Below are 16,828 nucleotides of genomic sequence, written 5' to 3'. Positions count from 1 at the left end.
CTTACTGAAGCTTAACAGTGTGAGTTTTTTACCACCATTTTATCTCTTCATCAGAAATCTTACCCTTCCTAGAGTCTCAGAGGAAAATTCGATCTCCTTTAACCACTCTTCACAAAATGTGCTGCTCTATCTCGAGTTCTCATATCTTTTCTGTCTCCCAAAGTACTGGATATTCATAGAGTTGCCTTCTCCCATTTGCATCTACACAAAAACAGGTAAGCTCTCCTTCAATGCAGAAAAAACACTTTCTTTTGATGATACCTCCCATTCTACCTTCTGCTCCAGCTCTTCCCTTTCTTGAACAGATAAAAGTTCTTGAACAGAGTGCTCTAAACCAGCTACTTCCATCTCCTCACCTTCCTCGCTTTAACTCCTTCCACTCTGCCGAAACTGTTCTCCAAAGCATTTTTGCTTCCCTTCTTCCTGACCACTCAGGAAAATAGCATTAATCTCATCTTCTTTCCCAAAACCTTTCTTTCCCCTGAATTTTAATATTTTTCTGCACATTTATCTGCCTATTTCAGCATTTCCTTAGCTGCTTTTCCTACCTCTCGATGTAGGCATACCCCTCAGGACGTAGTCCATAGCCTTCTGTCTTTCTCTGGCAATGCTTGACTCAATCCCTTGATTCTGTTTCTCAACCTTAAATTTCCTTCCTAAGATGACTGAACTCTTTACCTATAGCTCTTACTCATCACTCTAGCAAAAAGATGCTATCATGTTTTAGCAATGAATTAATATTTGGGGATAAATCATCAGTTGTACTAATTATTCTAATTATCGAGCTAGAATATATATTTGTGTTGCTGTTAACAGATAAGGAAAGACACTGGAAATGTGAATGAGAAGTATGTGCACTTGTGTGTATTGGGGGAGGGAACAAGGAAGGAAGTGTTTGAGCCAGGCTGAGAGAGAGGGAAGTGCCAAATTCAAAAGAATTTCAATGGAAAAGCTCAAAAGGTGAGCTGAACTGATCTGTGCCAAAGTTAGATTTTGTGAGGATGGCTAGTGCTTAGCTGAGAAGATATACCGGAATAAAAAAATGTTTAGTCAAGTGCAGTATCACAGGCCTGCAATCCCAGTTACTCAAAAGGCCAAGGTAGGAGGATCACTTGAGCCCAGGAGTTCAAGGCTATAGCATGTCATGATCGTGCCTGTGAAGAGCCACTGCACTCCAGCCTGGACAACATAGCAACAACACGTTATATTTAGAAATTTTTTTTTAAATTATTACAACTAGGAGATTACCTGTCAAGAATATAAATGTATCCAACTTTAACTCCGCTATTCCACTGCCAGAAATTTAGCCTTCAGCACAACTAGATACTTGCAAAAATGAAACTTTCAAACATCAAAGCCATCTAGACAAGATTCTAAAAGCATCCAGAGATTAAAAAATAAAATTAAATGTCATATATATGTTTTTAAAAAGGATTCAGGATAGCATAAGACTTCTCAAGGATAATAAGATGCTACAGAAGTGTGAAATGAGGCTTGCAAAATAATTATTGAAAAGTACTTTTACTTCGAATTCCATATCCACTTAACTTCCAGTGTCAAAGTTAACAGTAATAAGAAAATCCATTTTTAACGGCCGGGCGCGGTGGCTCAAGCCTGTAATCCCAGAACTTTGGGAGGCCGAGGCGGGTGGATCACGAGGTTGAGAGATCGAGACCATCCTGGTCAACATGGTGAAACCCCGTCTCTACTTAAAAAAATACAAAAAATTAGCTGGGCATGGTGGCTCGTGCCTGTAATCCTAGCTACTCAGGAGGCTGAGGCAAGAGAATTGCCTGAACCCAGGAGGCGGAGGTTGCGGTGAGCTGAGATAGCGCCATTGCACTCCAGCCTGGGTAACAAGAGCGAAACTCCGTCTCAAAAAAAAAAAAAAAAGAAAATCCATTTTCGAGAGTAGTTAGGAAGTTAATAATGTCTAAAATGTTAAATAAAAAAAAAAGTCACAAAAAATAGCAAAATAAACGTATTTGGAAATATAGAGGTATGTGCTTGCAAAACTAAAAAAAAAAAAAAGCATGAAAGATGTTTCTGGAGCATAGAATTCAGGGGTGATGAAGGAGGAGGCAAAGAATGTTTTCATTAATAGTCTGTCCTATGGACTCTGTCAATAACTGCATTTAAAGACATTTTATTGGGAGGCCGAGGCGGGTGGATCACGAGGTCAAGAGATCGAGACCATCCTGGTCAACATGGTGAAACCGCGTTTCTACTAAAAATACAAAAAAATTAGCTGGGCATGGTGGCGCATGCCTGTAATCCCAGCTACTCAGGAGGCTGAGGCAGGAGAATTGCCTGAACCCAGGAGGCAGAGGTTGTGGTGAGCCGATATCGCGCCATTGCACTCCAGCCTGGGTAACAAAAGCGAAACTCCGTCTCAAAAAAATAAATAAATAAATGAAATTTTAAAAAAATAAATAAAAATAAAGACATTTTAAATGTAAAAGCACGTGGCATCAGTATCACTCCAGCACTGCTTGTTACAGCAAAAGACCACAAACAACCTCAATTTTTACCAATAAGGAAATGGTTAAATGAATCATGCAACAACTAATGATGTTTAGTATCTGCTCATCTGAGGCAGTACAATGCTTTTATGAACATTAAACCTCTTAAAGGATACATAAGACATTAATTATGATTCACTGAAGAAGAGAATTCACACTTTCCTGTCGTTCATTTAACAAATATTGAATGGCCTTATACTGTGTTATTTTAATTTTTTTCACACACTGTTTACCATTTAACTAAACCACACCACCTTCTCTCTCATTGCTCCTCAACAAAAACTCTGCTGTGGTCAGGCCAGTATCTGTTACAGCTAAAATTGCCTATGTCCAACTCCAACGCCATGACTTCACTCAGGTCATGCTCCCCAGCCTCGAATACAGTCCCTTCTCCCCAGCAGCTACTCAAGCCAAGACATTATCCAAACACTGTTCAGGATGATATAATAAACATGATACTAAACCAGTTAGCAGAGGAATTCTTGGATTTTAGTCTCCACGCCATCACTGCTGCAAAATCCATGCCATGTAACATCTAAGGAACAAAGTTGACCGTGTTCCACTCTTTTCTAAGGGACTTACAATCTGGTCAATTGAGTATATAAACCAAATTAATATGATTTAAGAGATGTGCAACATGCTCTGAAGTTACAAAGAGACAGGATCTAGTTGGGGCTCTAGGATTCAATGTCGAAAACCAATTATTTGGCGGGGTTGGGGGGAAGGATTGTTTTTGTGTTTTGAGACAAGATCTCGTTCTGTCACCCAGGCTGGAGTGCAGTGGCACGATCACAACTCACTGAGCTATGAATTCTTGAGCCAAAGCAATCCTCCCACCTCAGCCTCCCACATAGGTGAGACTACAGGTGCACAGCACCACAACTGCCTAATTTTTGATAGAGGTGGGGTTCTGCCATGTTGCCCTGGCTTGAAAATGAAGTATTTTGTATAGATGATCCCTGACTTACAATGGTTCGACTTACAATTTTTCAATTGTATTATCCTGCAAAAGTAATATGCATTCAATAGAAATCACACTTTGAACTTTGATCTTTTCCCAGGCTAGCAATATGCAGTACAATGCTGAGCCACAGCAGGAAGCCATTCTGTTTTTCACTTTCAGTTTGTTATTCAATAATTTACATGAGATATTAAACACTTTATTATAAAACAAGCTTTGTATTAGATGATTTAGCCCAAATGGGCTAATGTTAGTGTTCTGAGCATGTGTAAGGTAGGCTAGGCTATGATGTTTCGTAGGTTAGGTAAGTGTATTTTTGACATACATTATTTTTAACTTACAATGGGTTGATCCAGATGTAACCCCATCTAAGTCCAGGAACAGCTATATTTTAACTTCCTGATTTTCTGTTTTTCTTGGTTCCAACTAGACTGCAGCTCTATAGACAAGAGATCTTGACTTTCATTTTTACTGAGCTCCCCAACCCATCATTACCTGCCTAGCATGGCACTATGTGAACTGCAGGATTTCAGTAAGTTCTTAGTGAATGAACCAAATGGAAGCCTATATACAAAAACGCATTTGTATTAACAATTCCATTTTATCCTTACCCTATTTTCTGTTTGATATACATAAATATTACATAGAAAACATCCACACAAATAAGAAAAGATATTTGCATGGTAACAGGATTTCTGTTCCTTGAAAACTCAGCTGCTCTGCTTTCTCCCCATCTACAGTCATACTTCTGTAACTTTACATGTAGTTGATTTAGAAAGATCAGTGTTGTCAGAGGATAACTTAGGGAAGACGTAGGTAGTGAGAACAATTTTTTTTTTAAAGAAGTTCCTATTGATATAAAATTTTCTTTGAAAAGAAAAAAAGGAAAGTAAATTCATCTGAGATTATAATAATGAGGCAGATTTATTTCTTAACAGAATGGCTCTTCTATGTTTCCATGAGATGTCACAGGTACTTAATATTAAGCAAGACAGCTTCCATAATGCTCTTACATTTTAAAGAATCCTCAAGGTGTTTTTAACTTGTGGACCAACATGTTGAACATGAAAATGTGTAGGCTCACCAAGCCAATTAAACAATTTTTCTTGTGTTTATCTTTTTTTTTTTTTTTTTTGAGATGGAGTTTCGCTCTTGTTACCCAGGCTGGAGTGCAATGGCGCGATCTTGGCTCACCACAACCTCCGCCTCCTGGGTTCAGGCAATTCTCCTGCCTCAGCCTCCTGAGTAGCTGGAATTACAGGCACGAGCTACCATGCCCAGCTAATTTTTTGTATTTTTAGTAGAGACGGGGTTTCACCATGTTGACCAGGATGGTCTCGATCTCTCGACCTCGTGATCCACCCACCTCGGCCTCCCAAAGTGCTGGGATTACAGGCTTTAGCCACCGCGCCCGGCCCCTTGTGTTTATCTTTAGAGGAATAAAGTGTTTAACAAGTAAAGTATATGGATAATGACATGGAACTTATAGGGGATTCTTAGTGATTCATGTAAATTAACTAGGTCTTTCTGGTATTACCACTTGCAAAGGCCCTTCGAAAGTGATCCTACCGTAACCTAAGTTCTTTCATATATTAATTTAACAAACACTAAGAAACTATGTGTCTGGCACTGTGGCTACAAATGTGAAGCTTTACTAAATGTTTAGCATAATTGAAGGATCCAGGCATCAATCAAAATACTTCATAAATAAATCTCACAAATAAATTCTAATTTGGAGGATACGATGTAAGTGGAACACCAATGATTTGTGCCTTTTCTGTATGTATGTTAAACTTCAGAGGATACAAATAATTATGAAATCTGCAAACTGGAGGGAGCTTTACAAACCAGTGAGCCCATGTTCCTCATCTTATAGATGAGGAACCCAGAGTCCCAGGAAAGCTACACAAATTGCTCTCTCTAGGAAGTTAACTACATAAACCAACTGAGTATTTTGTTGTTAGGCTACTAATCCCTGATTTGACACTGTCTTAACTTTTCCCACCTGACCCAGCCCCCCTTTATCCTACAATTCTTTTTAGAATACTGTTATTTGCTAATAAACACCTACTACCCCACACCTGGCTCCGTTTTTAAAAATCTATTCACATCTCAATTCAAAAGCCCATGAAGCTTCCTTCCACTGGCCCCACCCAAGCACTCTTATCATCAGCACCATGTCAACCTGCATGACAATTTACCTGAACTGTGCATATATTTTATCCCTTATAATTCAGCATACACTCCTTAAAAGTAGAAGTAGAAAACGTATAATCTTATAACCCCTTACACAGTGTCTCAGTGATTTCTTGTTATTCTAATAAATAACCAGAGCCAGAGAGCAATCATTACATTTGGGGATCACTGCCCTGTGAGAATGCCTCTGAACATTCAAAACTCATGAAGAAAGGCAAAAGCTAAACCTGGATTCAGAAAACCTATCCTTTATTTTACAAATTTTATTCATGTAGTATTCACTACATAACAAACACTGCTCCAGGTCTTATGAATATCAACTAATTTTTTTTTGCAGATGAAGACAAGGAAGCATAAAAAGATAAAATAACCTAACCTAAATAACAGAGCCAGAATTTCAAGCCAGGGAATGTGACTCCAAATTTCATGCTCTTAACATCTACACTATGCTGCCTCCAAAGTATGAGAGAATACAAAATTAATCACCTCCTAAACAAGAAGTTAATTCAGAAAAATAAAATCACCTATCATAAAGGTTAAAAGATTATTTTCTAACTTTTCATTAAAAGTTGATTAAAATGGCTCAAGTGATAATTGTCATAGATGTCTAATCCCACTCTCATCCTCAAAAATATGCCAAGAAGTACATAATTAATTCAGAATGTCATATGACAGCTGGGGCTTCTACAGTATAGCTCCTATCACTTCCTGCTTCCTTTAGGAACACATTATTACTACACTTTCTGCCAGCCTCTCAAAAGATATGGTCTTCCTGTCTCATTTTTCCAAATCTTTAAATAGTTTACGTCTGGTTGTGAGGCTTGGTCCTAACACAAATGTCACATCCGGCCTCCTGAACACTTTCAACAGCTTCACCTTGAAGCCACATTCACGTTAAAGGTCAAGAAAGGATGCCCCGTTTCGTAGCCAATTCACAATTCACCCTCACCAGAAAGTAATGCATGCTGCAAAATAGATTCATGTGCAACACAAGACAGATGACAGCTGCAAGCTGAATGTGAGGGTAATCCGGGTAATCACTAGCCCACTGGGTTGAACTCTGAAACTCTGTAAAAGGACATACTGATACAACTTCAAATAATAAGATACAGTTTTAAATGGAGGGTAGCAAATGTAAGCAGCAGACCAAGTTGCTCCTTGCTAGAAATGTCAGGGGGCTACCAGGGCAAAGGCAGAGGTAGGAAGAATGTTTTTCCACTTTGGGTAAGGTGCAGCTGGTCATGCTGTTTTCACTATAGATAGTGCCAAAGTTGCAGAGACATTAAGAGAGGAAAGCAAAATCATTTCTAAATATTAAAGCCATGTAGAGGCCAGGCATGGTGGCTCACACCTGTAATTCCAGTACTTTGTGAGGCCCAAGTGGGCTGATCACTTGAGGTCAGGAGTTCAAGACCAGCCTGGCCAACATGGTGAAACCCCCCAATTCTAGTAAAATTACAAAAATTAGCTAGGCATGGTGGCATGCACCTGTAGTCCCAGCTACTCTAAAGGCTGAGGAAAGAGAATTGCTTGAACCTGAGGGCGGAGGTTGCAGTGAGCTGAAATTGTACCAATGCATTACAGCCTGGGTGACAGAGTGAGACATTGTCTTAAAAAAAAATACAACAACAACAACAACAAAAAACAGCCCATGTGATATAAAATTGTACAGCAAAAAGGATTTTTAAACTCAAGACATTAAGTTTATTAATATTTTCTCAACAGTTTAGCAACTATTACCTGTGGGCAAGACAGCAGCCTGTTTTTGTATAGCCCTTTGGAAAGAATGGTTTTTACATAAATTTTAAGAGACGTAAAATAACAAGAACAAAAATTCTTCATGGGCAACATAGTATAAAATATTATCCAACCCTTTACTGAAAAAATCTGCAGACCCCTATGTGAAAACATGCATTCTAAGAGTTAAGATTTAGTTCAACCATAGAGGTTCAGATACAAAGTAACTGAAAAAAAAAAAAAAAAAAAAAAAAAAAAATCATAGGAGTGCAATGGCATTCAATAGCATTCTCCAGTCAAATAGGTGAGCCATGTTAAAAGTCTGGGCTTAGTTACTAATGTCTACTTACATTCCTTTGGTTCTTAATGTCCACTGCAGTTAGAAACTGGAAAAATAGGCCGGGCGCGGTGGCTCAAGCCGGTAATCCCAGCACTTTGGGAGGCCGAGGCAGGTGGATCACGAGATCAAGAGATCGAGACCATACTGGTCAACATGGAGAAACCCCGTCTCTACTAAAAATACAAAGTTAGCTGGGCATGGTGGTGCGTGTCTGTAATCCCAGCTACTCGGGAGGCTGAGGCAGGAGAATTGCCTGAACCCAGGAGTTGGAGGTTGCGGTGAGCCGAGATCGCGCCATTGCACTCCAGCCTGGGTAACAAGAGCGAAACTCTGTCTCAAAAAAAAAAAAAAAAAAAAAAAAAGAAACTGGAAAAATACTTAGTAAGGCATAAAAAGGACAACATATAGATTACTCATATGTATCACCTATTTGGTCTCTCCCAATACATGTAGTAAGCAAACACCACATTCTTTAGGATTAAGACATTTATGATTTATGCTATCACAACCACCAAACTCAACGCTTCACATACATATAAAATTTCACTTAGTTTCTTCCATGTAAGCTCCCTAACGGCTGGGATTTATTGTCTGCTTTGTTCACTAACAAATCCCCAACATGTGTGTTCGATAAATTTATCATTATTAATGAATCCTCACAAGAGAATGAACTAATCTTTAGTATTACTCATATGTGGGAAATGAGGCTCAGCGAGATGAATAACTTGGCCTATTCAATAGGGTCAAAGCCAGAACCTGAACTCTGGTATTCTGACTCTACAGTCTAAGTAAAGCCCTATGCTTCCATATAGATATGAGCCAACGGAATGTCTAACTTCTATTGGACTGTTAAGGTGTGAACTATAATGCTTCTGTTATTGCAACTAGCAGTGCCAGTTTTAAACTTCCTATTCTCGGACGACCCATGTGCTACAGGAAAACACCCAACTCAATGTCTTCATGTACTCACTCTAGCAAAAGTATCACTTTTCTAACAAGTGCAATGTCGTTTTGTCAGACATTGATAGTCTTCGTAAAATATAAGTGAAAAACTCTTGACAGTTAAGTCCTTTTCGTTTTTAAAGAAAAAATTGTGTTGCTTATACTTCGTGCAACTAAGTAACTTAAGTTCTGCAAGTTAGAAATCAAAGGGAAAAAAAGAAGTCCAAAAATATGCTTGTGGCTCTTACAAACAACAAAAAACCTGCCAGTGATCTTCATACAGAAACACTTAGCTATACACACAGCAAGTGCTCAATAAAAATGCTTTTTAAAAGAAATGAAAAGTGAGACGAAGCCTTTTAGTACTTAGAGGACTCCCATAATATAGCAACATGAAGGAAAACAGTACAAACAGCATCACTAAAAGCTGCGACACCAGAAATACAGCCTTTCGAGCAAACTAAGGAAACCAGAAATTTCCTGCCATTTCCAATCTAAGGTAGGTTCTCAATACGCCATCCTATCCCACCAGAAAAAGCTGGCACGGAGAAAATATCAAAAAGCCCAGTTTAACTTAGAGCGGCAGCTGCTTCTAATTTAGAGGATGTCCAAGTGGGCCTGGCAGCCCAATGCGCCACAGCTCCTGGAACGCAGCGGGGTAATGAGAAGCCTTAGCCCCACTCCAGCCCTAGATTCAAACTCCGGAGGCGGGGCCGGGATGCCTATGGGTTAGCCACACCTCCAGACGGTTCTTCAGCCCGCTGAAATTCAAAAACTACCGTTGCAGTTGGATTTAGGGCAAGGGGAGGCTGGGAAGTCTCCCCAAAAGAAAGTGAATGAGAGGCAAAAGTTGGTAACACTAGATCCCTGGGCAGACGCTAACTGAACGCCGACCCGACTGCAGCGCGGGAACGGAAGGAGGAAACAGAAGATTTGAAAAGAGTCCCGCGCCCCCAGAGCCTGGGCGACCGGTGCCCGCGCGGCCACCCCCTCGAGACCCCGTCTTTACCAACGCGAGCAACGCAGCAGCTTCTCCAGGCGGTCGAGCGCGGCTCGGCTGTGGGCCCACGCCCCGCCACCGGCCGGACCCATGGCTGGCGCAGAGCAAGGCTCGTTCCCGGAGCGGACGGTCGGCTGCCGGTTCCCCGGCATCGCCGCGCCTTCGCGTGAAAGGCTCCTGGGAGAGCCGGCGGCAAGGCGGTCTCGGGAAACCACAGGGAAGCCGCAGGCCAGCGACTCGACCCCTGCAGAGCTCTTCCCGCCACTCGGACGGCGGGCCGGCAGGGGGCGGGGCCGCGAGAGCCACCCGCTGGCTGAGTGGGCGGGGCCTAGGGGTGGGGCTGGAGGCTGAAACTTGCCAGAGCCCCGGCGCGCGGGACGCAGGGGCGGGGCCGCAAGATTCGTGGGACCGAGGGGGCGGGGCCGGACGGCTGAAACTTGCCAAAGTTCCGGCGCGCGGGGCCTAGAGGCGGAGCCGCGAGAACTCGCCACGGGACGGAGGGGGCGGGGCCTAGGTGTCTGGGGGCGGGACAGGACGGCTGAAACTGCAATCCGGGCGCGTGGGGCCCGGGGGCGGGGCTTCGAGCGCGCGCGGCCAGACCGAAGGGGCGGGGCCGCAGTCGGGAGCCAGAGTTGGCGGGAGAGCGGGCGGGGCCAGAAGCCGCCCTGGGCAGCCTGAAGGGAAGAAGTCCAGGTGGAAAGCCAGTCGCCGTTTCTCGGGAGCTGCGACTCCAAGGACTCGTCTGAACTTAACCGTTGGAATAACCACAAACGCAGAAACTTTTAGTTGAGTGTTATCTATAAAAAGCACTCTTTTCATTACCGTTGAACTTGGAAAAGCTTTGCCCGGGATACTGAAGGTACCACTCTCTTTATTCCTAGGAAAGCAACCTTTTCTTCCCTCTCACCCCAGCTGTTTGCGTATATAGTAACTGAGTAAAAATAAGGAAAGTTTGCATCTTATTCTAACTAGTTAAAAATAGCCCAAAGGCATGTCTGAAAAGATGTGGTTTACTTTTAAAATATGACTTGTATAAAATTGGGAAGAAAATGGTTTTTTTTGTTAGAGTGTGCCCACCTTCTTCCTATAGATCTTTCACTGATCACTGTATTTTACAGCTAAAACCTGCAGAGCAACCCGTCACGCCTCCCTGCCGTCCCCAGAGTTAATTTCCCAGTCCTTGCATTTTTTCCCCCAACTTGTCTCGAAGGCACCCATTTCTCTCCGTTTCTGCTCCACAACATCCCCAGTTGCCTCATGCTCACCTGGTTTCCTGCTGTAGATTTCTAGCTGGTATCCAAGTGTCTACTCAGGTCCCAGCCAGTCCCAAGGCCACGGTGTAGTCGCCTAAAACATTTCCAAACACAAAACTCATGTTAGCAAGTCCCTTTCTTAAAACTCTTTAACGTTTTTCTCTGCTCTATGACTAGCCTCTTGTCAAAACCTCCTCTGGCCCTCGTGCTCCCAACCCCAAGAGGGCGTTCCCTTAGGTCATTGAAAGCCCCTGCACCTTGCTGCCTCGTGGCTTTTGCGCAGATTCCCTTTGGAACCTGAAATTGTACCCTTCCCCATTCCTCATCCTTCAGATTGCAGCTCAAGTATCACTCCTTAAAGGTTTTCCTAGTTCCTAGACTAGATTCTCTCAGGTGCATCGTATCACCTGTGTGTGTAGTAGATACACACATCCAATTATGTGCGGGTTCTCTTCTAGTTCTAAACCTCCAAAAGTCCAGAGACTGGCTGCATGTGACTCGTTTTGCAATATAGCTTTATGTGGCACGTTCAGTGCTTGCCTCCAGGTAGGTGCTCAGTGTTTCTTGAATATTTGAACTACCTACAAGCCAGACCCGGCTTTAAGGGCTTTCCTATATTAATTCCTGCCTTAAGCCTTATAGGGACCCTATGAAATGGGCATTAGTATCTCTTGTTCACCCCCAAATTCATACGTTAAAAGCCCTAACCGCAACCTGGTGGTATTTGGAGTGGACCTTTGGGGAGTAATTAGATTTAGATGGGGTTATGAGGGCAGAGCCTCCATGATGGGATCAATGTCCTTGTGAGAAAGAGTTCTCTCTCTCCACCACGTGAGGACACAGCAAGAACACAAGAGAAGAGGGCCCTCCCCCAAATCCAGTCATGCTGGCACCCTAATCTCAGACTGCTAACCTCTAGAAATACGACAAATTTCTATTGCTTAAGCCACCTAGATTATAGTATTTTGTTATAGCAACTAAGACAGTACTCTTTGAAAGAGGAAGCAGGTGTGGCTCAGAGATCTTAATTTACTTGCCCAGGAGGCTCAGCAAATGCCTGTAGTCCCATTTACTCCGAAGGCTGAGGCAGGAGGATCCTTCAGCCCCAGAGTTCGAGCCAGCCTGGGTAACATAGCAAGACCCCCAACTATAGAGAAAAGTAAGATTTGTAAAAAGAAAAGCGTACTTGCCCAGGATGGAGGCACAGATAACAATAGCAGCAGAATATTGACCCAGATCTTTTTGATAATTAATGGCCCAGTAAATTATGTTTTTGGTCTTTTGTGGGGGGGGGGGGGGGAGTTGAGACAAGGTCTCACTGTTGCCCAGGCTGGAGTACAGTGGTATGATCTCAGTTCACTGCAGCTGCGAACTCCTGGAGTCTAGTGACCCTCCCACCTTAACCTCCAAAGTAGCTGGGACCTGTACAGGTGCACACCACCATGCCTGGCTAATTTTTTTTTTAAATTATTTTTAGAGGCAGGATCTCTGTATGCTGGCCAGGCTCCTCTAGAACTCCTGGCTTCAAACAATCCTTCCACCTCAGCCTCCCAAAATGCTGGGATTACAGGTGTGAGTGCCTTGTAGCGCCACTCGATGAAAACTCAAGTAGTTTAAATGACTTGGCCAAAAATCACACACTTGGTTAGAATGAGTACAACCAAATAAGGGTTTATGAGGTATTTTAACTAAAACTATGATAGCGCCAAACCAATTTTTTTTTTTTAACTCAGAGGCACCTAAGAAGTTAGTCCTTACTAGTCCTGTTAAGCCATTGCTTACTTTTTATTGAGCCTAGGAGAAATCAAATTCTAGAAAACTTAAAACGGATCAAGCATGGTGGCTCATGCTGGTAATCGCAGCACTTTGGGAGGCCAAGGCAGGTGGATCACGTGAGGTCAGGACTTCAAGACCAGCCTAGCCAACATGGTGAAACCCGGTCTCCACTAAAAATATAAAAATTATCAGTGTGTGGTGGCGTGCGCCTGTAATCCCAGTTACTGGGTAGGTAGGCTGAGGCAGGAAAATAGCTTGAACCCAGGAGGTGGAGGTTGCAGTGAGCTGAGATGACATTGCTGCACTGCAGCCTGGGCAACAGAGTGAGACTGTCAGAAAGAAAGAAAGAGAGGGGAGAGAGGGAGGGAGGGAAGGCAGGGAAGGAAGGGAGGAAAGCTTAAAATGCTAAAACCTGGAGAGATACTGTGGTGTTAGTGGAGTAAATTGAGGATTTCAGGAGACAGATTGTTCCACTTCTAATCCCACCTTCCCTAAATAATTGTGTGATTTAAACGAAGCCTTAAGCTCTCTGAGCGTTAGTTTCCTTGTCTGCAAAATGGGGATAATATTTATCAGATAGATTTAGAGGACTATTAAATAAGATTAAATGTAAAATCACAGACACCATAAGTATTAAATAAATGGTAACTGTTGAGGATGATTATGTACAATCAATGATTAATACTGTCAATGCTTTCTTTACTAAAGAATAACACTAAACATTTTTATCAATTATATTTTTTGACTAAGGGCATAATTTTTGGGGGGGCAGGGAGATGAGTCTTGCTCTGTCACCCAGGCTGGAGTGCAGTGGCACAATCTCATCTCAGTATAACCTCTGCCTCCCAGGTTCAAGTGATTCTCGTGCCTCATCCTTGATTATATTGAATCAAACCCTCCTTCCAAATAGCTAGGACTACAGGCATGTGCCACCACACTTAGGGCACAATTTAACTGTGATCAGAGTAAATGAAAATTTCACATTTTGATAAAACGCTTTGGGACCAAACAATTATAACTGGCCTATTCATACCATGCTATTAAATGAATTATGAGGCAGATGAAATGAGTTATTTCTACTGTTAATTTCCTTTTTTCCTTTCTTCTGCCATTGTGTGGTTCCCTTTCCCCAAGGGTATGACATTTGGGGCAGCTCTTTGGTAGTGGCCATAATTAAACTCATAAAGAGAATAAGCAAGATTACTCTCCCATGTGCAACTTCCCATTCCATCTTCCTTCCAGCCTTGCTTTGCTACAGCTTAGCTTGCAGGTGCTTTGCTTTTAGTGGAGATGAGATGTTTGTTTTGAACAACTCTTCCTCTTAACCCTGGATCCTGATTTTCAAGGGCAAATTCCTCCTCCCATGGGGTACACCAACAATGTATAAAATCCTGGAATTCTTGTCTCAGAGAAAAAGTTCTGCAAGGGAATCCAGCAATCAGTAGGGTCTCAGTAAAGCCGTGCTTTAGAACATTAACAACATCATTTTCTCTCTTTAACAAGGGCTAAATGGGCGGGTGCGGTGTCTTAACACCTGTAATCCCAGTACTTTGGGAGGCCCAGGTGGGTGAATTGCGAGGTCAGGAATTAAGACTAGCCTGACAAACATGGTAAAACCCGGTCTCTACTAAAAATAAGAAAATTAGCTGGGCATGATGGCATGTGCCTGTAATCCCAGCTACTCAGGAGGCTGAGGCAGGAGAATCCCTTCAACCCAGGAGGCAGAGGTTACAGTGAGGCGAGATTGTGCCACTGCACTCCAGCCTGGGTGACACAGTGAGACTCCATCTCAAAAAAAAAAAAAAAAAAGCAAAGTGGTATCATTTCTTTTTCATTTTTTTCCTGCAGGGACTTTCTGTGTACATAGAAGTTTAGTCTTGTAGCTCCATTTCACTTCTATTCTCTTCCTAGTAAGCAGTATTCCCGAGATCATCCTTCCCTCTCCCAGTGTAACACTCTAATCCTGGGGAGGATTCTGAGGCATACGGATAAGCTTCCTTTAGCGTTCTTTACCCATCCTCCTCTCTCCATGCCCACTTACCCTCATCCCTCCGACTGTTTCAGTTACCCTCTGTAGTGTTACTATGCTATGAAGGCATCTCCAGCCTTGATCTATTTTCCGATCTTCAGGCTTATGTAATGATTTGGTGAAAACAGTCAAAATGCTGTTTTTTCTTCTGTTGTATTATGAAGTGTTTTATGTGTTTTATTATGAAGTATATTATGAAGAGGTAAATCTTCCTCATATTCACTTGGATAAACATAAATAAGAAGCAGATGGGATATGCATAATACCCAGACTCTACTCCCAAGGAGTGTAAAGATATCTCACAAATTCTTACCTTTATATTAATTCTTCTCTGACTTTTAATTACATTATTGTACACTGGAATTGGCCACTTCAGCTTCCTGAGGGCATTCTTTTTGTCAGATAAAAATTTTGTTTGCAAGGAACGCTTTGTAAAATGTAGTTCCACCCCCAAAAAAAATGCAGTTTGAAACATTTGATAAGGAGCAGTTGAATATGGTAATTGCTGGAATGGAGCAGACCGTCCCAGCGTCTGCGACTGTGGTATATGCTCTGCACATTTGACTTAGCTTGCCTTTATGTGATGCTATTAAGGTAAAATCATATGTTTTGTGCTGTTTTTTTCTGAAACTCAGTGTGGCATAATGAGTAAGTGTACTGTGACCTGGAGTCAAGCAAAACAATTACAAACCTAGCCTTGCTATTTCCTACAATTTTGTCCATTGTGTAACCCATCTTGGAACTTAGTTTAGTCTTTTGTAAATTTAGGATTAACGTATGTCAGTCTCACACTCCAAGGGTTGTGGTGAGAAAGGAATTACAGTTTATGAAACTGTCATAAATTGGAAGTGCAGCACAACCAATGGACATCCCTTTGCAATGGGCTGCCCTAAACTTTAATACATATATTAAAGCTTAAAACACACTAAGTGCACAACATATTTTTCCATTTTTAGGACTAGCCTGTTGAGTTGCATTAAGCCAGCTACACTTGCTTATAAATTCTCTTATGAATGAGTACATATTCAAGGAACCACTTATTCTGTGGCTGCTGGAACAGAGATACTTGCAGTAGCAATGCTATGCAAATATAATGCAATAACCTTGAAAGGAAGCTTAAATCCTATTTACTGGTTATAATCTCTTTTAGTATCATCTCAGATAAAGTATCCACCAGATTCCTAAAACCATCTTTGGCATAATATTAGGATGTGACAATGAAAATGTTTGTAATTTCATTTCATTAACTTGAAGATCTTTTATTTACATCATTGTGCTGCTTCTTTAAGAGCAAAAAAAAGCCTAAGCAATTAAAAACAGTAATTTCGTGCTATGTATTGGAGACAGCTTATATTGAATCAAACCACTCATTAATATCATCATGATTAATGTGTATCTTGGTCAGTTCAATTGTATGTATATATATTGATCGAGTTATTGGCTGCAGTGTACTGTACCGAACCGTTTTAGCATGCCACAGTCCCTTTGACTAGTACATATAGACTCAGTCCCTATGTTATGTACACTTTGGTATTTAGTTTAGAATTACCCAAGTCTCTAGAAGAATCTAGGTGTTTTAAGACTGTTTTCGAAAGGATGTTAACTCCATTCTCGTGGGCACTTGCCAAATTTCTGTCACAGGCTTAAAAGTAACTAGTCTAAGGACATAGTTACATTACTATGACCCCCACAATAGTTGCTTTAAAGGTTTTGTTATCTTCTGTACTTCCTGATCATTTATCAAATTCAGTCTGACTTAGATATTTCACTGGTCATTGTTTTTGTTCAATAGACTTCAGAGTTCAGCCCATTCCACTGCCTTTTATTGCTTGCTATTTTTAAGGAGACACCTCAGTAGAAATCCCCTTTTTCTGTACAGTGTAATTACTGAAGCACATAAAGTGGTTATAACAGGAATTTATCACTTTCAGGTGGAAATACTCCCAGCCAAATAAAAGATAGAGTAGGAATGCCAGAAGCAATTTATAACAGGCTCACTGACATTTTGTGTTGAGAAGCTCTACCACTGAATAAGCATCAAGTCATAAATCTCTGTAAACGTGATTAAAGCA

At 41.7% G+C, this 16,828-nt stretch overlaps 1 protein-coding gene and 1 long non-coding RNA gene across 2 annotated transcripts in view; one reads left to right on the top strand and one right to left on the bottom strand.

The window, feature by feature from the left end:
- The window catches only part of BARD1 (BRCA1 associated RING domain 1), a 91,262-nt gene extending 81,307 nt beyond the window's left edge, over positions 1-9,955 (bottom strand). Inside the window, exon 1 of the mRNA XM_074399063.1 lies at positions 9,708-9,955. Coding sequence (XP_074255164.1) covers positions 9,708-9,850 — 143 coding nt within the window. The 5' untranslated portion in view covers positions 9,851-9,955. The remainder of the gene's footprint in view (positions 1-9,707) is intronic.
- Positions 9,956-10,349: 394 nt separating this feature from the next.
- Positions 10,350-16,828, top strand: part of LOC141584547 (uncharacterized) — a 140,367-nt gene continuing 133,888 nt past the window's right edge. Inside the window, exon 1 of the long non-coding RNA XR_012517619.1 lies at positions 10,350-10,557. This is a non-coding gene — a long non-coding RNA (uncharacterized LOC141584547). The remainder of the gene's footprint in view (positions 10,558-16,828) is intronic.

This window comes from Saimiri boliviensis, chromosome 5 (genome assembly GCF_048565385.1).
Source record: "Saimiri boliviensis isolate mSaiBol1 chromosome 5, mSaiBol1.pri, whole genome shotgun sequence".
Classification (NCBI taxonomy): domain Eukaryota; kingdom Metazoa; phylum Chordata; class Mammalia; order Primates; family Cebidae; genus Saimiri; species Saimiri boliviensis.
Note: the sequence above shows the minus strand (reverse complement) of the source record. Positions and strands in the feature narration are given on the sequence as shown.